The sequence below is a fragment of the Alosa sapidissima genome, chromosome 23 (assembly GCF_018492685.1).
Source record: "Alosa sapidissima isolate fAloSap1 chromosome 23, fAloSap1.pri, whole genome shotgun sequence".
Taxonomy (NCBI): Eukaryota; Metazoa; Chordata; class Actinopteri; order Clupeiformes; family Clupeidae; genus Alosa; species Alosa sapidissima.
The window spans coordinates 10,573,020-10,600,537 of record NC_055979.1 but is presented as its reverse complement, the minus strand read 5'-3'; the positions used below and the strand labels follow the sequence as shown (position 1 = coordinate 10,600,537).

Below are 27,518 nucleotides of genomic sequence, written 5' to 3'. Positions count from 1 at the left end.
GTGTTCTGGTTGGAGTGATAGTACATTATGTCTTCTGGTAAGTACAGTAGGCATAGGTACACAATGTGTTATATTTGGTAGGTGCTCTGGTTGTATGGATAACAGGTGCTTTGGTAGGTGGTTTCACTGATGGCTGATGTTCACATTAGTAGGTGTGAGCATGTGCTCTGATAAATGCTCTTGTTGTATTGACAGTAGGCGCTCTGGGAGGCAGGTGTGTATAGGTTATTTGACCAGTAGGTGTAGGTGAGCATTCTGGTTGTATTGACAGGAGGTGTTCAGGTAACCAGGTGTATTTAAGGGCTTTGAATGGTGGGTGTAGGTGAGTGTTCTGGTTGTACTGACAGGGTCTAGCATTTACAAACTTGGCCACTCTCACCTCGTTTCCTGGCTTTCCGGACTCTCCTGGTGGGCCTGCGGGTCCAGGCAATCCCTTAAAAAACAGGATAAAAAAGTTTTAAAGACTCAAATTTATAACATCCTGTCACAGCAGAACTGAAACCACTAGAGATTTAAGAGGATTCCAAATTTGGTGAGGCTATAAGAAAAAAAAGTGTGACGAAACCACTCAATCCTAAACTCCTAAAGTCCCTTTCTTGTACAAGATGGAGAAGGTCAAGAGCCTACCTGGAATCCATTCAGCCCAGGTGGCCCTTGTTCACCTCTCTTTCCTGCAGTGCCCTGAGAGAGAGAAAGAAGAAAAGAGAGAGCGAGACAGAGACAGAGAGAGCGAGAGGGAAGAACGGAGAGAGAGAAAGAGAGAGAGAAAAGTTATGGACAAACTAGCTATATATACAATAGCAACCCAGCAAAAACGGCATCATAAATTATACAGTGTTCTCTGTGGGCACAGACAATGCAGAATTCAATAAACTTGATCAGATAAGAGACACTTACGGCCGGTCCAGGAGGCCCTGCTGCCCCCTCCTCTCCAGCTTTGCCGTTCACTCCCTGCAACAGACGCCAAGACCAACTCATTAGCCATTCCTCCTTTCCTCTCCCCCCTGCTCACCCACCAAGACCCTCCACTCCATTAAAATTACATTTATTCATTTCTGAACACTGTCCATTCTCAACACCATCAGCTTTTTCTAACGCGGCCTCTCTCAAGAGACCCACTTCAATTGGCTCAAAGAGAAAAAGAGAGAGGAGAGGGATACAAACAGTATTTGAAGATGGGCCTCTTCTTTGGTTTAGCATAATGAACTGTACAGGGACAAGGATCTGTTTTATGCATGCACAAATGACCCTACTGTGGGCATTCACTTGGTAATTCAGCCTGGCCATGATAAGGAGAGAGCAGACATCATCCTCCACAGTATCTGGCTCTGATCCAGATGATCGGCCTCAGATCTGTATCTCCACTGGCTCTGAAACGGTTCTGATCCGGCTCAGATCTGTATCTCCACTGGCTCTGATATGGTTCTGACCCAGCTCTGATTTGGCCCCAGGTCTTGTCCAGTGTCAGAGACTCGGCTGAGAAAGGGCAATACTCACTCTCTGGCCAGGTACTCCAGGGGTCCCTGCCTCTCCCATCTTCCCTGCGTCTCCCTGGAGATAAAGACAGGACATTTTTAGACTTTAATTAACGAATAACAGACTTTTTAACAAACGTAGTATTAGATGCATCCTTTACTGTGTATGAATGACATGTTGGGTATAATAAGAGGATGTACAGGCAGAGGAGGACAGAGTACACAGCTGCATTACTTGTGTAAAAGTACAGATACTCTTTGCTAAATTTTACTCAAGTACAAGTAAAAGTACAACAGTCAGATGTCTATTTAAGTAAAAGTACTGAAGTACTTGTTTTTAAAAGTACTTGAGTATCAAGAGTACAAGAGTAGCCTACATTTTCTAAATATTGCATTACTACTGCCACAGTGCTTACATTTATGTACAGAAATGTCCTACATGGAGTTATGAAAAATGTTAATGTTAATACCTTGGAGAATGTAAAAATGTAATTTTCATCTTTTTACCATGTTGCCAGGGATGGGCAGTATTTCTAATACATGTATTTAAAATATGTATTTCAAATACAAAATACTATTTTGTAATTGAAACACTTGAAGCGAAAACTATCATTAACTTGTTCAGAAAATTGAAATAGTCTGGCGAGGTGGGGACACATGTTGGCACATTCCCGGGATGGACCTGCTGCGTCTTCATCCATTATTTCGTCTATGGTTTCGTCTCTTATCTAAATCTGGCCATGGAGTTGACTTTGGCGGAAAGCTGAAGGTGATTGCTGATAGGCTGTCCCAATCAGTGGCGCCTGCACAATCCAATTACGTTTGAAAGGAAAACAACAAATTGAGGGTTTCCGAGATTTTTCTTTTTTCCTTTTTTTTAGAAGAAGTAACGGGTACTCACGGTTATGGATAGAAATGTAGTGGAGTAAAGAGTACAATATTTGTCTCTCAAATGTACTTGAGTAAAGTCATGAGTACTCCCCAAAAATGATACTCGAGTAAAGTACAGATCCCTCAAAATTGTACTCAAGTACTGTACTGAAGTAAATGTACTCCGTTACTGTCCGGCTCTGTGTACAGGTTATAAAGCGAGTAGTATTCAATAATATCAGTGATAATGCATGAAATTCATCAAGATCAAGCAAGGTTCTGAAAATGAGCTTTTACTCACACTGAAACCTTTTGGACCAGGCAGGCCCAGTGTCCCTGCCAAACCTCTGGTACCGGGAGCTCCAGCCGTACCAGGACCGCCATCCTCTCCTGCACTTCCCTGCCAGGCAACAGGAAGAAGGGGTTATAATCTATCTATCAATCCCCTGTTAGGTAAAGTTAATATCAAATCTGAGACTTGTGTAAATGCTAAGATGACATTTATGTCTAATTAACAATAGTGTCCTCAGTGAGTGAGCAAATTAGCCAAAGCCAAATCTTCACCCGAAAGAAGTTAATTAATAAATTAATAAATTCCCTCCATATCTTGGCATGAAGACAAAGTGACAGGTGCCACAGCTAGGTTAATGAAAGGTAAATCTCTGACATTTCTTCACAGCTCTCCTCTGTGGTTTTTACCTGTGGTCCGAGTTTCCCCTCAGGTCCTTGTGTTCCAGGGAGCCCCGTCAAACCCTAAAGGAACACAATGAAACTGTTAGTTTCTGGTTCAAGCCAGCCATCTGGGTGTGTTTTGACTGAGGTAAACAAGGTAAACAACAAGGTTAATAGCCCTGAGAGACTACAAAATGAAGAGCTTTAGACATCACGCGTCACAGACTAAAGAGAAAGTGATACAATTTGATTTATTGACTTAGTGACACTTTGCTTGGATAGTCCACCTAAAGAGTCTACACTAATGGTCTGCTGAAATTCAAGTTCAGTCTGTTGAACAATTACTAAATATCACCTTAACCAAACCAAAACAAACCCAACCCCCAACCCTAATTTTAACCATAAAATGTTAACCGTACACTGTATTGAACAGAATGTTAGCGGATAGTTTGCTTAAAATCTGAGCATCTATAGACAGTCTAGTGCAACCAAATAAAACCTATGATTCTTATGCTCGACCGTGGGAGACCGCCTCACATGTCACAGACTGTCACACGACAGGAAGTGATGCGACTCTTACCCTAGCCCCTGGGAGGCCGGGTTCTCCCAGACGACCGGGGTCTCCACCAACCCCCTTCAGACCAGAGGTCCCAGCGCCACCACGCTCACCTTGAGCACCCTAGGGTCAAAACACAGTTCAGTGGGCACATCAATAATTACTTCCAATAAAAAATCATTAACGTTTTGTTGTCATAATATCATTTATTATACTACAATTAGTATACATTTATTATTACATGTATGTATAGTAATTGTATTTGTTGCTTACCTTTTGACCAGGAAGGCCATCAGAACCAGGGAAACCTCGGCTACCGGGAGCCCCCTGATAAAAGACGTCAATAATTAATTTAAAATCTTTTACAGATGCTATGAGCAAAGTTAACATTTATTACAACATTCGCTCATTTGCTTAAAGTGACAATCTGAAATTCTTCCATAACATGTACTTCCCTGACAGAGTAAAACCAGTTAACTCAGGTATTCTTTTAAAATAAATGACTTCAGCAGCATTACCAGTGTTTCTCATACATTGACTTATTTGTGGCGGCCCACCACAATATCAACATTGACCACCACACAATGATTTTCCAGGTTGTACTAAATTGTGCTTAAATCTGGTTAGCATCATAACCACGCTGTGCTTATTTGTTAAAAAACTGTTGCATTCAAGTAAATTCTGCAAACCAACCACCACAAATGGAATTCAATTCTATGGGAAACACTGATTATCATATTAGATACATTTAAATTAGCTATTACTGTAATCCGATTTAAATTGATTAATTTCACTATTTCTAATCCCATGGCTACTTTTACAGCCCATCTGTCACCAATTAATTTACAACCCGTTTGTATTGCTCTTCCTAAGCCATACAGTATGCCTATGCCCACACATAGTTCTCCAAAATGATTCAATCAGATCTCAGTAGCTCATTCCTTATCTTGTACAGACAGGGTCTGAGCTGCTGTCAGGGGAGGTCTCTTTAGAGCTGCCTCCCCTCGTTTGAGCTGAGCTGAGCTTCATTAGATTATCAGCCTCATCAGTCTCCACTATGGAGGGTGGCAAGCCTTGTGACAGTGATGAGAGAGTGGAGGATATTTCCACAATAGCACACTAATTGAGAAACTGTATACTTAATCTGAATTGTATGTTGTTGAGGGTACTTGAGTGTGCTAGAAATAAATGAATGAGTGAGTGAGTGAGTGAGTGAGTGAGTGAGTGAGTGAATGAATGAATGAATGAATGAATGAATGAATGAATGAATGAATGAATGAATGAGTGAGTGAGTGAGTGAGTGAGTGAGTGAGTGAGTGAGTGAGTGAGTGAGTGGTTGGTTGGTTGGTTGGTTCAATAAATGAATGAACAATGCATAAATTAATTAATTCATTGTGAATGTATTTATGAATGAATGAATGAATGAATGGAGGTGGTGCTCACCCTCTCCCCCGCAGGCCCGGCTGCTCCTGGGGACCCAGCATCTCCTCTGGGGCCTCTCTTTCCCTCCTCCCCCAACGGCCCAATCTCTCCGTGAGGCCCAATCGCACCCTGAAATATAGATTTTACTCTACATTGATTAATGCTGTTGATGTTATCGTTGTTGTTGTTGTGGTTGTTTTTGAATCATCAGTTCACGCTAATTGAAGCCTAGAGAATCTGAATGACCTTAATTCTCCTTTTCTTATCTTACACAAGGTAATTCATTATTCATTTTCACGAATATACACTCACAAGTTCTCCTTTAAGACCAGGCTCTCCTTTGAATCCTGGAGACCCCAAATCACCCTGTTGGCCAGAAAGAGTTGGAGGTCATTTGGGATGCACAAGTCAAGAGTAGTAGGATGTCCCATTCATGGAATGAATGTCTATGACACAGCTAATGTTGAGGTCACATACTTTATCATGATATATTACAACATAAGGCTCAGGTGAAATATGAGTACAGGTCATTACCGCTTGACCTTTGACCCCTGGGAATCCGGTAGTTCCCTGAGGTCCGGGAGGGCCAAGTGGACCAGGAAGTCCCCCAGCCCCCTGAATGCCAGGCAATCCCTGTGGAAGAACCACACATTATTGACACCACAGTCACACACTAAATCAGCCAAACACACACACACACACACACACACACACACACACACACACAGACAGACAGACACACAAAATACACACTGGCATGTCTACATTACTCACTCACACTCATAGATTAGCTCCACACACATATGTCTACATTATTCATCTGCTAGGCCTTTTGTCGGTGTGATATTTTGAACTCCACTGGTGATGAACAGGAAACTTACCGTGGGTCCTTTAGAACCAGGGCTCCCGTCAGTCCCAGCAGCTCCCTGCGGACATTACCGGTACACAAACACGTCAGCCTTCATTCAACACTGCGTGAACCATCTTCATCAACTCTTTCAGAGCAGGCTAGCTAGCAGCAGGATACGCTCACCTTGTTGCCCGAGGGTCCAGGGTTGCCCAGTCGTCCAGTCTCCCCTCTTTGTCCCTGGGCCCCAGCCGTGCCCCTGGGGCCAGTGGGGCCTGCTTCACCCTGGGCAGGAGTGGAGGAAATCATGTGCATTAGATATGAATTATCAATATTAATAAGGTGCAGTCAGCGATCGCATGCGATTTCAAGCCCATAACATTTTTTTGCCCGTTCCCGCACCACCAGACTCACCAACAGCTTCATACACCAGGCTGTTAGGATGCTGAACTCTCTCCCCCCTCTCCCCCCTCCATCCTCAGCTACATAACATTCTGGACTTATGGACCCACAATGGCTGCCTTGCACTACTCCACTTGCACTACTCCACTTGTACACTTGCACACTTTGCACACTTTGCAACTTGTTGTTGTTGTCCTGTTGTCCTGAAAACACAACACTTCTGCTGCTCTTACATAACTTGCACCACTATGCCACTTGCTTACTTAGGTCAAACAGAACTACCTCAGCCATTTATTGGCCTAATTTTGCACTATTATATTGACTGTCTATGCACAATTGCACAATTTCAACCCAATTTTGCTGCTCTTATTTCTTCATTGTATGTGCCTTCTTATTTACTTTTATTGTTTACTTGAATGTTATGTTTGTCTGTGGACTTAATTGGTAAAATATGTCTTGTCTTCACCGTGGGATAGTGAGAAACGTAATTTCGATCTCTTTGTATGTCTTGGCATGTGAAGAAATTGACAATAAAGCAGACTTTGACTTTGACTTTGACTTTGATTTTGTGAGGAACAGATATTACAGAAATATAACAGAAAAAATATTTCTATGAAATATATTATATTTAAATTATATGAAGCTAGTGTGCTATCCTTGGTCCATAATGATACATGGCATAATGGAGAGAGATAATATTTTAACAGAAACTAGCGGTGCACTCGATTGAAATATAGTATGCTTGACATGCTCATACTCAAACAAGCAAACATTCAAACCCTTCCAAAGGTCTTCAATATTAACCTCTCTCCAACTCAAAAACCAATCTACCGTAGCCCTTCCATCTTTACAAAACTGCATGCATGTGCTTACAAGTGCAGGGAAATTGCCCTCACCTTCATACCCGGAGCCCCAGGAAAACCAGCACCTCCAGAGATTCCCATTGGACCCTGTAGAGAAAGATATGTTTTAGTTCCTTACCAGAAAAAGATGGCTACCGATGAAAGGTCACAGATGGTTTTGCATTAGTTACAGTGTGTGTGTGTTATGGCATATTTATGTAAAAAATAAATAAATAAATAAACAAACAAACTCACCATTGGGCCTGGTTTGCCAATATCCCCAGATGTTCCCCGTTTGCCCTAACAAAGAGAAAAGACATGGCATATTTAAACTACCATGCTAATTCTCTGACTACACAATTTGTCTCTTAATGCAACTTGTTAGCATAATTGGACCGCAGAACAAACAAGAATAAAAACAAATAGTTTGGTATTAATTAGGCATTATCTATTTACAGTAGCAAATGAATTAATTAATTCAATTAAAAACTCAGGCCAATTAGAATGCGTCTTACCACAGGGCCAGGTGATCCAATTCTTCCCCTGTCTCCAGGCATTCCCAAAGGACCCTTCACAAGAACACAACAAGCACAGTGCCAGATAATCACACACCCAATCATCATTAGTTATCGCAAACATCACAGTGATTAATGGCAGCATGAAATAGCTCAGCTCAGTGAAACCAACAAGTTAAACCAGCTCCTGTATTATTATTCTCTGACCAAATGTAGCATGTAATCAAATGTATTCATTGCTATTGTAAATTACATATTATTTCTATGAAAAAAATGCTTCTAAACCTGCCGTCAACTCAACCTACAACTCCACATTACGATCAGCATTATTTATGCTCTGAAGTCATAGCAACCACACGAGCATGTCAGCCAAATGAATTGCCCGTCTTAATTGGAAAGGGGACTTTCATGCTTTATGGTGATGTGACCTGAGTTTGATTGAACTGTCAGTAGGCTATTTATCACACGTTTGATTTGTGGGAGAGTAATGATTGAGTGGGGGGGTTGGTCTGATCCACACTCACCCGTGGACCCAGTCCACCCATGTTACCAGGGTTGCCTTGCTCTCCCTGTTAAGACACACACACACACACACACACACACACACATTAAACAAAGAAATTCTAAATATAAATATCAGAATATCATTACAAGATATAATACGTACTAATATGAATACTGTACTGCTGACAGACACATGCAGCCATTTATATACACACACACACACACACACACAAACGCGTACATCAAATACCCAATCAAAAGGGGATACTATCAAAAAGGCACAAAATACAATCATTTTTAAAAGAATTCATGAATATACTTCAATAGAAATATCTGAAGTTGATTACCTTCGATCCAGTTACCCCTGGTTCACCCCTGGATCCTACAGAACCTGCATGTCCCTAAAGTAACAGACAAATATGCATGAATAATTCAAACGCCCTCTGGAAATACCTGTACCTGCTGCCCCGTTGTCTTAAAGTTGCTAGAGTTCATGTGGGATATCATTATCATTCCATCAGTAACAACATCCTAGTTCTTCTTATAATAAACATATTTTTTCTTTAAATATGAAGTTATAAGCACTGTAAATAAATTATTAGAACAAGTATGCGATCTGTGCCTCAAAAAATCACTTGTCATTATTGAGAGTATTAACCTCTATGGGACTATCAAAACTAATCAAGGTGAAACATGAAACATTTGAGCTGCTTTTGGAATGAGTTGCACCATGCATGCATATTAACCAAGGGTATGAATATTGAATACCCAAGTAACTGCACTTATGAAAACTGAACTTTAATTATATAATTAAAAACTATGGCGGGAACAAAGCCTTCTGATTGCCTGAGAGTTAAGAGGAGTTAATGGCCACTTTAAACCAACCTTAAGTCCTCTCAGTCCTGGTTGTCCTGGCAACCCAGGGAACCCTCGAAGCCCCTGAAAAAAAGGAGTTCAACATTAAAGACAAGACATTTAATTTCGTTTAACTTTTATGTCGGTCTTTGAAAGACAACATATATCCAATTATCTTACTCACATCAGGTGCACAGTATTTACCGTACCTTACACAGAGTCCTAACTACATGCGATGCGAGTGGGCATTAGCAATAAAATCTGTCTAATTACATTGTTTTCAATTGGAATGTCCTGACGGTACACAACACGAAGCAGCGCGATGTTTTGAGCAGAACATTTGCCGGACGCCTTAATTCTATTTTCTCGCTCGCATTGCTCTTCTATTTTGAAGGAGAAATATTATACAATAGAAGGGCATATTTAATGGATTCAAAGTGGACAGAGAGCATTCAATGCATTACATTACATTTGGCTGACACATTTTTAACCAAAGCGACTAACAACATGGTGAGCAGTTTAAGTTTTAAAGCAATTCTCTCAACAATTTTAGGACAGTTTAAAAACGGTAGAGTACAGTAAGAATAAGTGCATCAGTGAGTGCTGTTTTTAAACAGTTGAGTGTCAGTTCAAGACGGGTGGTAAGTGCTAGGATCAGCAAGACTTGTAAGTGGTGTTATGAAAGGAGATGTTCTCTAAAGAGCTGGTTCTTCAGGAGTTTTTTGAAAATGGAGAATGCAACACAACAGTCGCTCGCTCGGATGCTCTTAAGACTCCCTGTTAGTAGATCCTACCTTATAATGTTGTGTGGATAGGGACAGTTTGTTTTGGGGATTTCTGATTGTTTTGACTGGAATTTTAAAACAGGTGGCTCTAAACTGTGTAGGGGTGACTTGGATCAAAGGTGCCGACACGGCATTGATGTGTCTGAATATTCCTAAGGTGGACTAAATGCTACAGAGCAAAGTCACACTAACTATTGTATTTCATTTTGGGTTCTAGGAAAGGAATGTGGAGCGGAGCGGAGTTTCCTATCTAGCTGGTGACCCACTTTAACTTTAGAAGTACTCCAATGCCTCTAGGCAGTACTGTCACACTTATGTCCCATGACGTCCACTGATGACAGATAAGCGGGCCTGAAAATGTTAGTTCTTGTGTCTTAAAAGGAAGGAAATTCTTACAGAGGCCACAGGATGGGGCACTTGATATAGCTCACAAGCGTGTATCATGCCAGTGCAGACTAATTAAGAAGGCAATATAGAACGTACTAATTGTCTGAGGTGAGACTTAAGTCCAGTGTGTTTATAATGCACATGTTTATGTTCCGTCTGGCTAAGGAGAGAGATATTATATTTATATAACTAGAGTTGAGGACAGAAGTAACTTACCTGAGATCCTGGGAGTCCGTTCTCTCCTGCGTTTCCGGATGGCCCCGGCTCACCCTATTACAACCACAAAATAGGATTTGTCTTGTTTAGCGAATTATCATAATTATCATATCATAATTTTTAATTTTAATTTAAAAACGATAAACCCACATTGTCACCAAACTTATTCTTCAGCACAATGGCATTAGAGGAAAAAATGATTATGTTAAGATGTTTGTTATGGAAATGAGCAAGGAAACAAATAACTCACATCTAGGCCGGGTTTTCCTGGTGGGCCGTCTGGGCCTCTTGGGCCAAATGTACCCTGCAAATACAAAAACAAGTCAGGCCTCACACACACACCTCCCACACACACCACCACCACCACCACCAATACTACTGTCTATCTCTCTCCTGGTCTGATAAATGTCAGTGCACAAGGAGCAGAGGGATAATTGTTGATTTGTGAAGGATTATATATACAAAGCCAACACATCACATCAGTGACATTCATGAGGTCAGTTTGGGAGACACCTCCAGTGATGTTGAGAGTTCTAGAATTATAAGCGCTGAGAAAAGCTTCTTAAATATTCTAAGCTCTTAGTAAAATTCTTTACTGCAGGTCACATCTAGGACATCAAGACTGAAGAAGTACATTCCTACTAATATTGAGAACATTCTGGAGTAGCACTTTATTTACATAAAACCTTGAAGAGATATTAATCTATTCATCAAGTCATCAACACACTATAATCTCAGAGTGTCAGCCAGCCTCAGAGAAGTCAACACAAAGATTATCTGTGGTGTTCTTTGCTCAACTTTGTCAACTAAATGTTAAGTAATTTCCCCTAACCTCAGCTAACCTAGCCCAATAGTTCTCAAATGTGAAAGATCTGTTAAATGAATATCCTACAAGTCTCTTGCTAACTGAACAGGGACTGTAATACTAGGGACTGTAATAATAGTATGTAGTAATGTAGACACATATTTAAAACTTTGACAAATGTCAAGATAGTTACATGAAAAACTCTGACTTGACCTAACCGTGACCCTCATTTTTCTAGAAAGGTAATCTACATTGTCATATATAGGCAGTCACCACCCATCAGGCCTTACCATAGATCCTGGCTCACCCACGTCCCCAGGAATACCTTGAGCACCAGTAGGTCCCTAAGGAACAGAGGTTAAAAAGTCAGAGGATCACTTACTGACCTGAAGTGTGGGGGGATGGAGCTGAAGAAGCACTTCACAGGTTGACATACATTAGATTAGCACACACTTGGCTGCAATGCAGGGCACCATCAAGCACATTGGGAGCAGTAGGGGGTTCAGTGAGGACACTCCGACTCACGATCAGGAGGAGGTCAAACTAGCAACCTTTCAATTGCTGAATGATGCTTTATCTACCGAGCCACAGTGGCCCCTCTTCTGCAATGCTACTTTGCAGGACCTCTGAAGGTCGTGAGAGACTCACCGGTGGGCCTGCTGGTCCAGGATGACCCCGTGGTCCTGACTCACCCTGTGGAAGGAGACACAAAAACACTTAGGCAGGGTTCACACACTGCAAATAGCAAAGTGACCAAAGCAGCAAAGCTTAACACAACGCTCAGACCATAATAATTTGATTAATTCAAACAAAGTTTAATCTCATTGCTAAGTGATGTGAAGTAGCCTACTCATTTCTGAACACAGAATTTTACGAAAAAACCTTTTGGATTAGAATCTGGACATTTCTTCTTTCTGATTAAAGCACTGATCTTATTCTGAATAATGGTCTATTGGGAACTGTGGATAATACATGGGTGCAGTCAATACATGGTTTTGTCCTGCAAAAGCATGCGGTTTATACATGATGTGGCTAATACATGGGAAATTAGGAAACAATGTACCACTCTGTCTGCCAATGGAATCTTGCCATTCAATTGAGCAAATCAACTTCAGTCTAAAGAGCTTATCAGTTTTTGCATGTTCAAAGAGTTTGGCTATCTCTCGTACAAAACTTTTTATTTGCAGGACAAGATGAGGGTGACCCTATGACGTAAAATCATGGCTTGTGCTACTGTGTTATTTACATTTGCTTATTACACCACCCAATCATCCTGTGCATATTAGCATCTCAATAATACATAAGCACATACAAAACACTTGCCACTGCTATGATATTGTTTGTTGCAGATATTAAAACATTTACTCGTGGGAGTCCAAATAAGTGTGAGATCTGCTCCAGTGCCTCCTTACCCTGGTTCCTGAGATCATCCCTGCCAATCCAGCTTTCTCACTAAAGCCTGACCCCATCTGCATAGCCAATTGGCTCTGCAACCACAGAGAAAATTGATTCATTAAACATTAACATTCATAAACATGAACATGACTCATTCATTACTTAGGTTGTGTCAAATTCAGTTTGAACAACAGCGCACAAGGTCACAGTAACATGGCTCAATTAAGAGGAGTGATTAAAACAGACAAAAAGGTAGGAAACTGACATTAGTGAATGAAATGAAACTTGATGAGAGCTTGATTTACCCATTATCTCATTCTATAAACTAGGCCAAGGATACATTTACAAAAGTGTCCCTAAAATGGCAAAGTAAGTTTGAAAACAAGCTTAAAAAAATGGCATAATTAATGGGCTATACCAGGCATTGACCTTCAGTAGACATAAATACAAATTCAAAACATTTTACTTGTGACCTGTTTCCAGACACCAGCTGGGGCTCGACAGCATGGTGGCCACCATGGACACAGTGTTCTTTTGTAAATGTGTGTGTGTGTGTGTGTGTGTGTTTGTGTGTGTGTGTGTGTGTCTGCGCATGCATGTGTGTGTGTGTGTGTGTGTGTGTGTGTGTGTGTGTGTGTGTGCGCGCATGTGTGTGTGTGTGTGTGTGTGTGTGTGTGTGTGTGTGTGTGTGTGTGTGTGTTTGTGTGTGCGTGTGTATGTGTGTGTGTGTGTGATATTTCCAGTCCTGCCTGACATATCACTAGACAAGGCTATGTCTACAGGGGACGTTGGCTTGTTTAGCCTGTGTACTGATCACAGCATCTCACACTTTGCCCTACAAAACACAGCCTTGTATGAAGACATTCTGAGGTTTACAATAGAAGACTGCCTTTAGGTACTGCCTCCCAAAGTCAACTTGGCATCCATCTACTGTACACATGAACCATTCTGTCTGCTGCACAGAAATCGGGAGAGGGAGATGGAGATGGTAGCGCACATAATGAACGGATGCCCTGCCTACAAACACGACTACACTGTCGCACTCACTTTAAAGGAGCTCTGTAACATTGCCTCCTACACTACATTCCATAACAACGACACTGTTAAAACGGACTCACTGGTTTCTCTTGCACTTCAGAATAGGACTACATTGGACTGTACTATAGATAACTCCCCCCACCAACATATCTTATATATAGTGCCGTTCAAAAGTTTGGGGTCACTTAGAAATTTCCATTCCACTCCATTATAGACAGAATACCAGCTGAGATTAGTTGCATTGTTTTTTTTAATCAGGGCAGCAGTTTTCAGATTACATTATGTGCTTACATAATTGCTAATGGGTTTTCCCATGTTTTCTAAGTTAGCCTTTTAAAACAGAATGTGCGTTTGGAACACTGGATGAATGGTTGCTGATAATGGGCAATGATATTGCATTAAAGATCAGCCATTTCTTTCTACAAAAGTACAACATTAATGATTAAAACAAGGACATTTCTAAGTGACTCCAAACTTTTGAACGGTAGTGTAGTGTTGATTAACAGGCACAATTTTGGAAATTGGCTGCTCCTATGACGCTTATATAGGCATGTGCTACGCATCAAAACTGTTAAAATACCAAGCCCTGCATAATGCCACAAACAGCTGTGTTGAACAAATGTAACATTACTGATCTTTGGTAGTTTGGGTCACATACGTGTGTGGACTACAGATCTGTGGATTCACTAAGAAGATGCCAAAAAACAAAATGCAAAGTACTGCTCTATATCAGCTACAATTGGTAGCCTCTTCATCTGGAAACATACTGTAGATGTCACCTTTATCTTTGATATGTGTTTTACTGATTAAACCCTTACTGCTGTAAGAAACTGTATTAAAGCAATTTGGATCCCTACTTGCCAGTCCAAAGAAATAATGAATAAGTGTGTGTGTGGTGTGTGTGTGTGTGTGTGTGTGTGTGTGTGTGTGTGTGTGTGTGTGTGTGTGTGTGTGTGTGTGTGTGTGTGTGTGTGCGTGCGTGCGTGTGAGTGAGTGTTTCTACATTTATAGTAAATCAGAAATAAAAAAAAAGCTTTGGAATGTTGAATGCATGCTTTTACCAACCTCTTATCCAGTAAAATATGACTGAGTGTATCAAGTACAATTATGTGAGTGACAAATTTGCACTATATGGTATATTCAGACTGCGTAAGACATCTTGTAATGCTGTATTTTATCAATGTAAAACACATAATACATCCTTGCTTGCAATAAATATGTTAGACTGAGTGTGACTTTCTGGATGAAAGAAAGAGGGAGAGAGAAGACTAAACAACTTGCAACTGCACTATATCACCTACAATTGGTAGTTTCTTAATCTGGAAACATAGATGTCACCTCCATCTTTTATGTGCCTATTGTTTTATGTAAAACACATAATCAATCCTTGCATGCAATAAATATGTTAGACTGAGTGTGACTTCCTGGGGGAAGCTCGGGAGAGGGAGAGGGGCAGCGTGATCTTACTCCTGGAGTGGGGTGTCCAGCAGGTCCTGGCTGGCCTGGGTTGCCTGGTACTCCTGGCTCGCCGTCAAACCCAGGTGGTCCCCTCAAACCCTGGGTGACACACGGTCACACACACACATACACACACACACACATACACACACACACACACACACACACACACACACACACACACACACACACACACACACAGTTTTGATCATCTTTCATCAGACCCCTTAAAAGCTATATGGGTAAATTGATGGGAAAGGTGTCATGCTGATTAAATGAATAATATTTTATGTCTGTTGTTTAAACTAACACTCTGATAAGATTTTGATATCTCACATGTATAATGTATAACATTTATTTATTACTATTATAAAATACTGGTGTGACTATAATGGCGTCATAGTAGTATGCTGCTACTTGTCACTAACTTCACATACTCTTTACACTAAACATACTGTAATCCTAGTCTTAAACCTCTCTCTGGTACATGTTGATGTAATTCATGTAGATTCGTTATTGAAGTACATTGCGTATATTTACTACACCTATTTTATATGGAGTGGGCCCATATGATCTACATTTCTAATGTAACCCAAGCTCCTATAATCTGTGACCATCTCATAGTAATCACTCTCTATAGGCCACAATGCATACTCCTGTTTTATCACAGAATCTCATCAAGTCATTTTATAACAGAATGAATGATAGAGTATGAATCATGTAGAAATGTTTCTATATATATGGTATGTAGTATCACATGAAGAGGAAGTAAACACATACGGGTCTGCCTTTGGTTCCTGCGCGACCTCTTGATCCAACAGCACCAGGGATTCCCTGTTTGAACATCAGACAGGCTCAAGAGATGAGAATGAAACACGTGTGTATACATTCTTAAAACAAATGTGTTGTCCCTACCTGGACACAGAGATGTGTTAAAAAAAAACAACGCAATTTGTGTTGTTTTCGATGCAAGTTGTGTTATTGTCAACACATATTGTGTATAAAATAAAAAAAGGAAACAACACAAAACTGTGTTGTCCCTATCTGGACACAGAGATGTGTTAAAAAAAACAACGCAAGTTGTGTTGTTTTCAACACATTCGTTTTCGAGTGTAGTGTGTGCACTCATGATCTGGGTGAGTGTGTGATTACAATTTTACACTTCAGGACATTTTACCACAGAGCTCATATATTGATATAATATAAACATGTTTATGATTCATGAGGATCCTCAGCATGAATGTAAAACGTGAAACTGCAATATTTGCCTTTAACCACAAACATCATTAACCCAGAGCTGTAGCTCTACCTACGGCTTTGCATTAAGCTTAGTGATACTGCCATCTAGTGGTCATTTGCAGTTTGACTATTCTGCTTAGTTCCAAGGTGAGAGGACAGCACCTCTCACCTTAACCATCACAATGTCATATTTGGTGTTGAAATAAGTGCAATTGGAAAACGAAACTTACCGGTGCACCAGGAGGGCCTGTTGGTCCCACAACCTAAAAAATATATTTGTTTAAGTTAGTGAAACAGATGAGATGAACAAATATATTTCCCATGAATAATGCATGTCCTCATATGTCCTCATATCCCCATAACTTCATCTCTGTATACAGCATACTCACATAGGGAATGTCACCTGGTTCTCCTTTTTGTCCCTAGAATGTAATTGGAAGTTGACAAAGAAAAGATAACTATGCGCATCCTGATGTTTACAAAGAATCCCTATTATCAGGTATACATACACATGTTGGTGCATATTAAATGACAACTTACCCTCAAATGATATGCAATAAATTCTGTAGATAACAAAAATGCAAACAAACAGATATTAAAATCATGGATTGTTTCTCTTTATACAGTTATCTAAAAGTTCTATGTGACTGTGTTGCACAGCATATCATTATTTATGACTCAACAAAATAAAACCTGGAATACCCTAGGTTCTTCATACAGTTAAGTACATAGGTTTCTTTGAGTATGAGTATGTATATGGGTATTAGAAATCATATATAAAAAATATATAAAGTTTCAGCTCTTGCTTCATGACAAACTAATTCCAGTGAACACTGAATCATTTTCACAATATACTTTCTGGGAATAACCCTCATATTCAAATCATCACATGTGTTGCTTTTATCTATTAACTCCAAATATTCGCAAAGTTTGTGATGAATGACAAATGGCAAAATAAAGCAGGATTTTAAAAAATTCAACAAAGCTGGTTTATTTAAGGGGTTTAGTGAAGGGGGATAAGGGTGTTAATACAACATAAAGGATTTAAAGGGACTGTGTGTAGTTTTTAATTTAGAATGTTAATGAATTACCTAAAAACAGCAACGGAATGACCATATTGTTGTCATGTCTATGTAATGTAACATCTATACTCTGCGTTACCCAAACATCTACAAGTTAGCATGAAAACCAACCAGATGGCCCATCTCTGTTGTAATACCACTTTGCACCTTGAGTGGCGCTGTATTGAGTACAATGCAAATAAATGAAATTAAATGATGTTGCGAACCTAATGGTGTGTTCAAAACATTTTTAAAAATCCTACAGAGGTCTACACATAGCCCCTTTAAAGCACCTCTAGAAGACCCGCAGGAGCAGCACAGGATGCCATCTCCTGGGACCTTCCAGAAGCTTCAAGAGGTGGGGAGGGGGGGTGGCTTACGTGTCCTCCCAGATGCGCTGGCGTAGTTCTGGCACACGGGGCAGCACTCGCCCTCGGGGATGGTCACCTTCTCGCAGTTGGTGATCTCCTCACAGCGGATGTCCTCGCACATGACCAGGCCGTTGTCACACACGCACAGCTTACACGGCTCCGGTTTCCAGATCTCATTGTTGGGGTACACCTGGCCATCCTCCGTACAACTCCCTTGGTCATCTGCTTCTAAGAGAATTAAACACAAAGTTAAAGACAAACCCATGCTTGGACATTGATGTCTATTAAGTTACATTTAGGGATAAACTTAAGTTTACAATTAGTTTAATCTAGGCCAAACTTTAGAGCATAGATGAAACAAATGATTTGTGATCTTAAGTTATGCTGATATCTGCTTAAAAAAACCTGATGCTTTCTTTACACAACTTAGTGATTCCATATTATGTCACTGGAGAGGGCCAATTCCTAGCTGACCAATGAGCACACACTGAATAGGAAGCGATGTAATCCACTGAGGCCTGTTCAAAACGCTGACAGAGGAGGGCAGTCAAGGGCCAATTTGCTCATGAATGGGCTGATATTATTTTCGGTCATGTAGGCCTATCGGTCATATAGGTGACCTATCCTCTGCTGCTACACTAGTTGCCCCATTCGTGAGCTAGGAGATCCACAGCTGAGAGATGCAGGTGGCTTGGGGACTGTGGGCCCAATCTGGGGTTTCCCTGAAGGCCTTATTTTACCCATATTACTTCCATCACTTTCAGCATTGGTTTGTTCCTAATGAACATAATACTGTAATTGCATGGCTACTGTACACAACCTCTTTTCTGCATCTGTGACGTGCAATGCTATGAACCAGGGATGTCAAAGATACGGCCCAGAGGCCAGATCCGGACTTCCAGCAGGTTTCACCCCCCCAAGTTGTTTTGAATAAGAAAGGTAAACTTTGTGAATGAAGGACAGCACTCTCAGTCTGTTTTTAAACCTTGAAAAAGTTTTAAAATAGAACTGAGAGAGCTACCCTTTATTCACAAAGTTTATTTTGACGGATTTAGCACCCAGTTGAGTTTACACTAAGGTGTTGAGCGTGTTAGTCCAATTATTTGGGTAGGAAAGAAAAGTAAAAAAAAAGATATTCACATTCAGTTGTTTTTGACAATGTGTAATATGCAATACCTCTACTATATGATAAATTGATTATGCCTAGCACTACAAACCATCATCAGGAAGTACATGATATACTCTTTTGATCCCGTGAGGGAAATTTGGTCTCTGCATTTATCCCAATCCGTGAATTAGTGAAACACACTCAGCGCACAGTGAACACACAGTGAGGTGAAGCACACACTAATCCCGACGCAGTGAGCTGCCTGCAACAACAGCGGCGCTCGAGGAGCAGTGAGGGGTTAGGTGCCTTGCTCGAGGGCACTTCAGACGTGCCTACTGGTCGGGGTTCGAACCGGCAACCCTCTGGTTACAAGTCCGAAGCACTAACCAGTAGGCCACGGCCTAGTGGGTGTAGTAAAGGAGTATATCAACCCCTGGTATAAACCAAATATTCAAACCCAATTACAATCCGTAATTGAAAATTTCAGAGAACATTTCAGATAATAAGCATACAAACTGACTCAAGATAATTAGCACATGTAGGACATTAAGAAGAAAATATATGATCCATTCCCCATTTATTATCCAACATGGAGACTGTAAGCATAACAAACTCAAGCATAACAAACTCAAAAACTCTAAAAGAAGTTTGGTCAAAACCTCACCGTCATGGCATAATACTGGCGTCTATATACTGGTATATGGTAGAATGTCAATAGGAAGGTTGCCATCATGCCAAAAATTCAGATTTGCAAATCATTCTTCAAACAGATAATGACATTTTGTTGAGCTAAGGCAAGCAATCATTTATTTGATTAGTTAATGAATGCAATCATTTATTCACTGTTACATGGATAAACCCAAAAGCAAGTAAACAGTAACTGTCTCATTAGCTCTCTGCATCTGAGCAGTTGTTGCAGTGCTACATTACACACAGACAGCACAGCAGGAACATCTACATCATCTACAGATCTCAGAGGAGAGAGATATACAGTATTAGACTATAGCAGAGACTTTCTAATGAGGAGACACAGCACTCAAAAAATCCTCCATATCCTCCAAAAAATCCATAGAAATGCATGGGGTTAGTTTGTAACGCCAATATGGCCGTTGTCTACACATATCCCACCCCTTCCTCGGCAAAACGTCAACATGTGAATACATTGAGCCATTCATGTGGTGTGAAGACATCATGCCAATCATGTGTTGTGAACTCGCCACTGGAGCAAGGTTGGTGTTGTGAAGCCTTGCGCACGCGCATTTCTGCCGAATAGGATGCCCGATGAGTGTCCAAAAAGCGTTGCAATATGGCCGCCGAGTGGAGGGACTTGCCTAAAAGGACTTTGACTATAGCCTTCTGGTGAAATATATAAAAACTGATGAAGTCTGGTAACATGCTGCACAGAACATAATGGATGTTAAGTAGGCTATCCATTTTCTCTGACAAGATGACAAGGATTTTCTTTTATTAAACTATGAATACACATAGCCTTCACACATACTGTACACACACCCACACCCACACACACACACACAAACACACGCATATACAGGAGATACATAGTTACCAAAGGCCTTGGTAGCGGATAAGGGCTGAGTGGCACCCTTAACAGGATTCACTCTCAGGGTCCCCCTCTGGTTAACAAGCTCAATAATAAACAAATTAAATATGCGTATTTTGCAACAAAGTATAAACATAACTCTGATATAATATAGAGGGATTGCTACAACAGCAGTGTGTAGCATTGCAGCTCTTTTGCATTTCGATTTCGGATGGGGGGAGGAGGGGGGGCAATTTCCTTCCCGAAACTAGAAAGTTGCTAGGTCGGCAATCGCTTACTGAGGGCCGCTCAGACAATGGCAGAAGTGCCGTTCATCGTGTTATGAGGTTATGTGCCATCAAAATGATTTTGGAAACATTGTGTTAAGGTAAAAAAACTGTTAAGGGTGCCTTTAATACATACATGAAATAATTATGTAAAAATAGAGAATAAAAGAAGTGAACTGAGAAAAAAATAAGAAATAAAAGAAGTGAACTGTGAAAAGGTTTCACACACACACACACACACACACACACACACACACACACACACACACACACACACATAACCACAAATCGCACACACAAACAACCACAAACGTCATACACACACACACAAAAATACACATAGCATGCTGCATCTCTAAAAACATTTAACGTTTCATTTCAATCTAATTTAAACGTATCATTGCTGTGGGTTTTGGAGACCAATTCACACCACAATTGACTCTCCTCTGGACAATCTGTGGAAGCGGTGCTCCTGGGTGAAAGCATAGGCCTCTTTTGTTTGTTTGGCGCTTTTGGATCAATTATAGTGTGTTGGCCACAAACAAGCTGACACAAGATGCATGTAATTCATGGCTTCATAAAAAATACACCCCAAAGAGAAGACAACAATCCAACATTCTCCTCCTCGGGCTCCCACTCTCACAGGGTGTTGTGAGACAGACTTTGCTTGTGGTTAAAAGCTTCTGTTCCAGACCATCATAATCATTTTAGCTGAAACACTCAGTGAGTTTGAATGTGGAAATATTCCCTTAATGGGATTAACCTTATGATGACTACAACTTGTGAGGCATATTTTACGATAGATTGTTATGGCTGTCACCAATTAATACGTGCATAAAACCTTAACTCGCTCACTGTACAAAGTAAATATTGTAGTTAAGACTTGGCAGAGCATATTTCAAATGAATTCCTAACAATTTAGGGGCGCAGACAAATTATACAGTTATGAGCCATGTAAATTTAAGACTATAATTCATAGGATGTCAAACATGGATGACGTTTAAAGACTCTAAAACCACATCAACCATGTCTGATGGTTTAAGTGAGACAAAAACAGGTCATGGGGGTTGCAAGAGAAAACAACTGTCTTTACTGTTCTTTTAACTTCTTTATGTCTGGAAGATAACAGACATAACTCTTTCGTCCTGTGGCTCAATGCAGGTATGGCAATGATTACATACATTAGATAGCTTGAGGGGGTAGTAAAGACTAATTTAACAGAGAGGCAGAAAGTTCTAGAAAATATGACCTTGAGAATGTTTTAAAAACAGGCCCAGGTTCAGGGTGGTCATGTGGTAGTCCATGGCATCCATTATGACTTTACAGGCCTTCTGTTGGCCCAGGGATGCAAAACGCCTACCATATAGGATCCGTCCATTTAAACTGGAAGTAAAGAATGATGAAAAAAAAAAGAAAGAAACCCCCACAGTCCATACACGAAACAACATACAGTATATACGTATATATATATATATATATATATATATATATATATATATATATATATATATATATATATATATATATAAAATACAGATCATAGCAAAGTCTCAAGGACTAAGCTCTAAAATGGTAGCACCTGCTGCTACAGTCATGATCACATGGAGCTATCTTTTCTTTTTTTTTTCTTCACAGAGCGCTAAAGGAGCGCAAGTACCAATTTAGTGGGAGAGCACACGTTATTTTAGGGAAACCACAGGAGCCTGTATTATATGTTCCGCTTCGCATTCGCCTGCGGGCAACTTTTATTTCTGACAGCCCGGTCACACCCTCTGTCTACAACCCCTCACACAAAATGTCCTGCTGCATCTACAGAGCATAAAAATATTCCCATTTTCTTTTATAACACACCCATACTAAAGAGAGGATAAATATGAGGCCCGCCATAGGTTTTGAATCTTAATGTGTTATAATATATAACATGCTGGAATTTGGACAATGAAAGTTTAGGACTACTGCAATCTCAGATCTTGCTTTCAAATGAGATGGTCTACAGATAGAGGATGATGCTTTTCTTTTCTACCAGCCACAGTAATTAACTGCACGTGACTCGCTTGGGATTGAAGACACGCCAGATTTTTTTAGACTTCTCTGGACAAGACAATAAGCTGTGATTATATCATGATTACAGTGATTATAATCAAAATGAAGTCAGTTGAAAATCTATTTCAGTAAAACTTTACCTATAAGATTTCTTTTTAAAAAATGTAAAAAAAATGTTTAAATGTCAAATATATTTGACAAACTATCCCAAACAAATTCATATTCTTATGCAAAGACAAACTCAAATGGATTTGATGAAAACCAAAAGTCAGCTAGCCTCTCAGAGCGGTCTTTATGTGGGTACACAAACACAGAGAGGAATGGACAAAAACGTCCCAAAAATAAACCCAGTTTTGGTAGGACATTACACTGGAGGATTCTTGTCCTGGTAGCCACGCTCAGGGAGGTGCAAACATGTAAACACCTCTGCCGGCCTTACGTCCCTTCGCCCCCATTTTCTTTGGCCTTGCATTTGTTTACTTCTAGGCGTTATTTTAGTGAGCTACTCTGTCAGACACGAGAGTGTGAGAGGTGCCATACATACAGCATCAGTCAACCTGTGCAGAACAAGCAAGTCAGGGCAAATCAGGGTGGTCGTCGTGATGGAGGTGTGTGTGGGTGTGAGCGGGTAAGGTGGGTGGTAAAAGTATTTAATTAGACCAAACTAATCTGATAACGATGTATGCCGTCTGTGTGTGTGTGTGTGTGTGTGTGTGTGTGTGTGTGTGTGTGTGAGTATGTGTGTAAGAGGGCAACTATTTAATTACACCAACCTGATCTGAAAACGAGCCCAGTGCAATGTGTGCTGTGTGCTCTGTACTGTGCGTGTTTGTGTGTGTGTGTGTGTGTGTGTGTGTGTGTGTGTGTGTTCACTCTGTTTCATCTGTGGGTGTGCCCTTAGTCTTTTTCCTGGGTAGAACTCCGACCAAAATTGGTGGCCTCGTTCTTCCCGGGTGGATGAAAAACCCAGATGATTTCATACAAGGTCTCTCTGCCACCCTTTATTCTCTGAAAGCCTCACACTGAAATAGGCCATATCGCAGGGCAAGCAGACAGCCTGCCCCAGCCTAGCACGTAATTTCACACTGAGTTGACCACTTCCAAGTCTAAATGGCTTCAAACCAACAACAAAAAAATACATTATTGTATGGATTTCAAATTATCTACAAATAATAAAAAAAGCTTTATGCATGCCATGAGTCAACTGGAGATGTGTGTGCCATGCCAAGAAACAAGAAAAAACATTAAACTCACATTGCTCAATGTTTGCAATGAACTAAAATCTTATCCAGACTGGGATACCTATTACAAGCCTGCTTAGAATAGGGATATTTGTTATCTATATTTAGGCACACAAGGAGAGTGTGGTCCATCTTACAAGTGGGCCTGGTCCAGAGATCATCTGGACTCTATCTGTGGTCTGGAGAAAAATAGATGCTATCATTAAAAAGTAGCCTAAAGCGCCAAGTTAACTTGCAATGAATGGACATTACAGGAGTTAATACAAGACCGGGCCAGACATAGAGGCCCTGATCCCATGCTAATCTGAACATCTGATGAGACAAACACATGTATGGTGCAATCAGTGGACTCCAAAGCCCCATGCAGTCTCGTCTGTCCAGAGGATGTAGGCTAACGGACACGCCAAACATCCTGTATCTGCTCAGAGCACAGGACACTAACAGCTAATACATTTAGCATGTCACAGAGCCAAATGCATGGTAAAAGTATCAGGCTTAGAAAATAAAGTAAATCTAGTAGGCCTAAGTCTAGCAACAAAAGAAATTGATGTTAAATTGCTGATTATTTTTATAACAGAAAAACTAGCCTTCAATGCGCCATGAGAATGTTAGATTGTAGGTTGTGGGTTCATTGGATAGGAAAGCGGCTCAGCACTTACGCACCTGTAACGAAATATTTTCCTCAGGCCTGGCAAAAAGCGCACCCCCAATGGGTAAATGTTTATATTATCAGAACTCAGTTGTTTCAATACCGTGCTGTCAATTGGTGTTCGCATGTGGTCTAAATTCCGAAATTAATACATCTGATTAGCATTACCCATTGTATCAAAACGAGAACCTGTGAACTTACATTAAAAAAGGTAGAGAACTTACCAGGTTTGGCATCTTGGCACGTCACAAATAATACCTGCGCCAAGGAAACGGCGAGCCAAAGACAGATCCTGTGGTGCTGAGAAACAGCCATTCTTTCAACAGGACACAGTCGCACTCCTCAGGGGCGCTCCGCGGGGGTGATAGATATCCCAGTCACACCTGCACCATACAGCCTCTAGAGTTTGCCCCTCTCTCCTAGGCGCGATATTGCCAGCCTTTGCCCTGACGGTGCTTGTATGAGGACTCAGCAGCAGTTCAAGTGCAGCGCACGGCACAGAGCGCAACCAGCCGACCTCCCCCGCCTCCCCCCGCAACTTTTTTCCTCTCTGTGACTATAGCATGCTCGAGGCGCCCGCTCACTGGCCGCCGCAAGTCAAAAATAGAAATAGCTGAGGAAAAACATGGCACTTTGCGCTAAATTTAATCTTAAAATATTTTGTAAAAACACCATATTGCTCTGCATTAAAAACAAATTAAACTATTTTAGCAACAAAATAATTCGTGTTATCTTATCAAAATGTAACTTTTTTGTTTTGTTTTTGCTAACTTGGTCATAAAGTATATCCCAGCTGAAACATTGATATCTGACACACTGCCTGGTCACATGGAGAACTACCATGGCTCTTTTGTTTTACTAACTGGGTGTTGAACGACTTCAAGTGTCAAGTATCACCCAAAACCTTGAATCTCAGGCCAACATTGGTCAGGTGCCTCTCCCAGACTACCTTGTTTGAGACAGCCCAATGAGCCCATGACCGGGTAAGCGAAGCCTCACTGAAACAGTTACAGCTGCGCCAAAACGGGGTAAAAGCTTTTTGAAGGAAACCTGTTTTCTCTTTTGTACACTGAACATACACAATTGCCAGGTGAAGAGGGTGTTCACTGACTGTGAGGGTCTCACGTGCCTCTTCGCAGTGAAAGTAGGGAAAACAGATGCGCAAGGTGATAATAGCTGAAATGGAGGAGATTTATTGCCTGTGTTGCAGCGATCCCTGAAGTAAGCAGAGAGACTACACAAGTGAGGAAAGTCAGGGTATATAAAGAAGGAAATACACAAGACTGGCATGCTATTTGTAAATCCATGCACAGAAGTGTATTCCAAAATTGGCCCACTTTCTCCTCTGAACAAGTATTCTGAAACCATCTAGCATCCAAAAATAATTTATTCTGACAATCTGTGTATGTTATGATCATCAAATACATGGCTTTTCAGTAATCTATCATAATAGTTATACCAGCTGTTAATCTCCCATCTGCTCCCTGCATCCAACTTAAAACAACTTCTGTTTGTTGTTACAGAGCCACAGATATAGGTCAAGTTCAACCTCAACAAAGCATAATGATTACTGTGACCCCATTATCACTATTCTGAGGGTACAAGGAGGAAAAATACAGCCACAAGACACAATTGAAACAAATCTTAGGAACCTGTGCTCGTTGATTGTTTTGTGGTGATGTACTAACATTATGAATGTTAAATGATGATCATCACAACCACTAGCCTACATAAAGGCCAATAACTGTACACCAATACTTAAATAGGTTTACATGGGTTATTGTCTATAACTGTGTTTTGTTTCCAATTCTCCAAATAGCTACTAAAAAAAATTGATTTCTGATGGCAATCACCCTCTGAAGTAGTATATACGGACCACTGTAAAATCTTCAGGAATATGCAATGCAAAGCGCCTTTCATCCACAGTAGGAAGAAATTCCAGTGTTACACTTGATGTGTAGACAACAAAGAGGTGACTGTCAGAACACTGTCCAGGCTTTCACATTTCAGGCCCGTGCCTCTATAGCGACGTCACAGTAGCCGCAGTTCCCAGTCTTTGTTTACCTACACCCCTGTCACGGGAAATGTTGGGTAAAACGTGTCACATCCTTTCTCCACCCTGTTTAGACTTCTGTCTAAATGGCAGCCAGGCAGGGTAATTACAGCGGAGCTGACATGACAAGGTTGTTTCTGAGGACTTCACAACCCGTAGTGCAATGGTAGTGTCGGCGTCCCTGCCAGTAACAGGTCCAGTGCTCGTGGGGACTGGAGGTTCGAGTCCAGCCTGAGGTCACTTCCTGAACCCGCTCCCCATCTCTCTCCCTCACTCATATCTTGTCATCTCCTCATTATCCTGTCTAATAAAGACCAGAAATGGGGCAGGCATGACAGAGGAGGACAGCTAGCATTGCTTCGTAAACAACCAATGGCTATCCTGATGGGGATCCGTATTATATGACACTGACAATGACAAAAAAAAAGACCTTGAGAATTGGTTTGGTGTCAGCCAGGCTGGGGCTCAGACCCAATCAGAGGTGGAGTAGGCTTGAGTGTCTTCTGCTTCTAGTTCTCTTCCTAAAAGGTAAGTTTGCATCTATGAGTGGAATACATATGGAGCGAGTGTTTTTTTCCCTCTCTTTTTATGGCTGTTCACTGTGCCAAAGTACCACTGTGTCACACAATCTTCCATGTCACAGCCGTAGAACAGATGTCGCAGCAGAGATACATTTGGGTCCTCCATGACATTTGATGTGATGTGTAATTGAGGCAGCAGATGCTGTAGTTTAGTGAGTCTCCCTGACCTTCCCTCCATCACTCTCCCTGTCTCTTACTGTCCTATGTCAGCCCTTCTCTCCTCTGAACTCCATTCCTCTCAACACACATCTCTCTGTGTGGACTCTAAAAACCAAAGCTCAGAGAAACAACAACAAACAGG

At 40.9% G+C, this 27,518-nt stretch overlaps 1 protein-coding gene across 1 annotated transcript in view; it reads right to left on the bottom strand.

Annotated features, from left to right (window-relative positions):
- col5a2b (collagen, type V, alpha 2b) overlaps positions 1 to 27,518 on the bottom strand; it is a gene marked incomplete at its 5' end in the record, with an annotated part of 46,518 nt that overhangs the window by 16,864 nt on the left and 2,136 nt on the right. The window contains 30 exons of the mRNA XM_042081632.1: positions 380 to 433; positions 628 to 681; positions 898 to 951; positions 1,498 to 1,551; positions 2,647 to 2,745; positions 3,045 to 3,098; positions 3,598 to 3,696; positions 3,847 to 3,900; positions 5,017 to 5,124; positions 5,308 to 5,361; positions 5,530 to 5,628; positions 5,877 to 5,921; positions 6,029 to 6,127; positions 7,141 to 7,194; positions 7,342 to 7,386; positions 7,602 to 7,655; positions 8,126 to 8,170; positions 8,453 to 8,506; positions 8,991 to 9,044; positions 10,349 to 10,402; positions 10,599 to 10,652; positions 11,444 to 11,497; positions 11,802 to 11,846; positions 12,566 to 12,640; positions 15,054 to 15,143; positions 15,825 to 15,878; positions 16,514 to 16,546; positions 16,673 to 16,705; positions 16,824 to 16,846; positions 17,725 to 17,943. Coding sequence (XP_041937566.1) covers positions 380 to 433; positions 628 to 681; positions 898 to 951; positions 1,498 to 1,551; positions 2,647 to 2,745; positions 3,045 to 3,098; positions 3,598 to 3,696; positions 3,847 to 3,900; positions 5,017 to 5,124; positions 5,308 to 5,361; positions 5,530 to 5,628; positions 5,877 to 5,921; positions 6,029 to 6,127; positions 7,141 to 7,194; positions 7,342 to 7,386; positions 7,602 to 7,655; positions 8,126 to 8,170; positions 8,453 to 8,506; positions 8,991 to 9,044; positions 10,349 to 10,402; positions 10,599 to 10,652; positions 11,444 to 11,497; positions 11,802 to 11,846; positions 12,566 to 12,640; positions 15,054 to 15,143; positions 15,825 to 15,878; positions 16,514 to 16,546; positions 16,673 to 16,705; positions 16,824 to 16,846; positions 17,725 to 17,943 — 1,967 coding nt within the window. The remainder of the gene's footprint in view (positions 1 to 379; positions 434 to 627; positions 682 to 897; positions 952 to 1,497; positions 1,552 to 2,646; positions 2,746 to 3,044; positions 3,099 to 3,597; positions 3,697 to 3,846; positions 3,901 to 5,016; positions 5,125 to 5,307; positions 5,362 to 5,529; positions 5,629 to 5,876; positions 5,922 to 6,028; positions 6,128 to 7,140; positions 7,195 to 7,341; positions 7,387 to 7,601; positions 7,656 to 8,125; positions 8,171 to 8,452; positions 8,507 to 8,990; positions 9,045 to 10,348; positions 10,403 to 10,598; positions 10,653 to 11,443; positions 11,498 to 11,801; positions 11,847 to 12,565; positions 12,641 to 15,053; positions 15,144 to 15,824; positions 15,879 to 16,513; positions 16,547 to 16,672; positions 16,706 to 16,823; positions 16,847 to 17,724; positions 17,944 to 27,518) is intronic.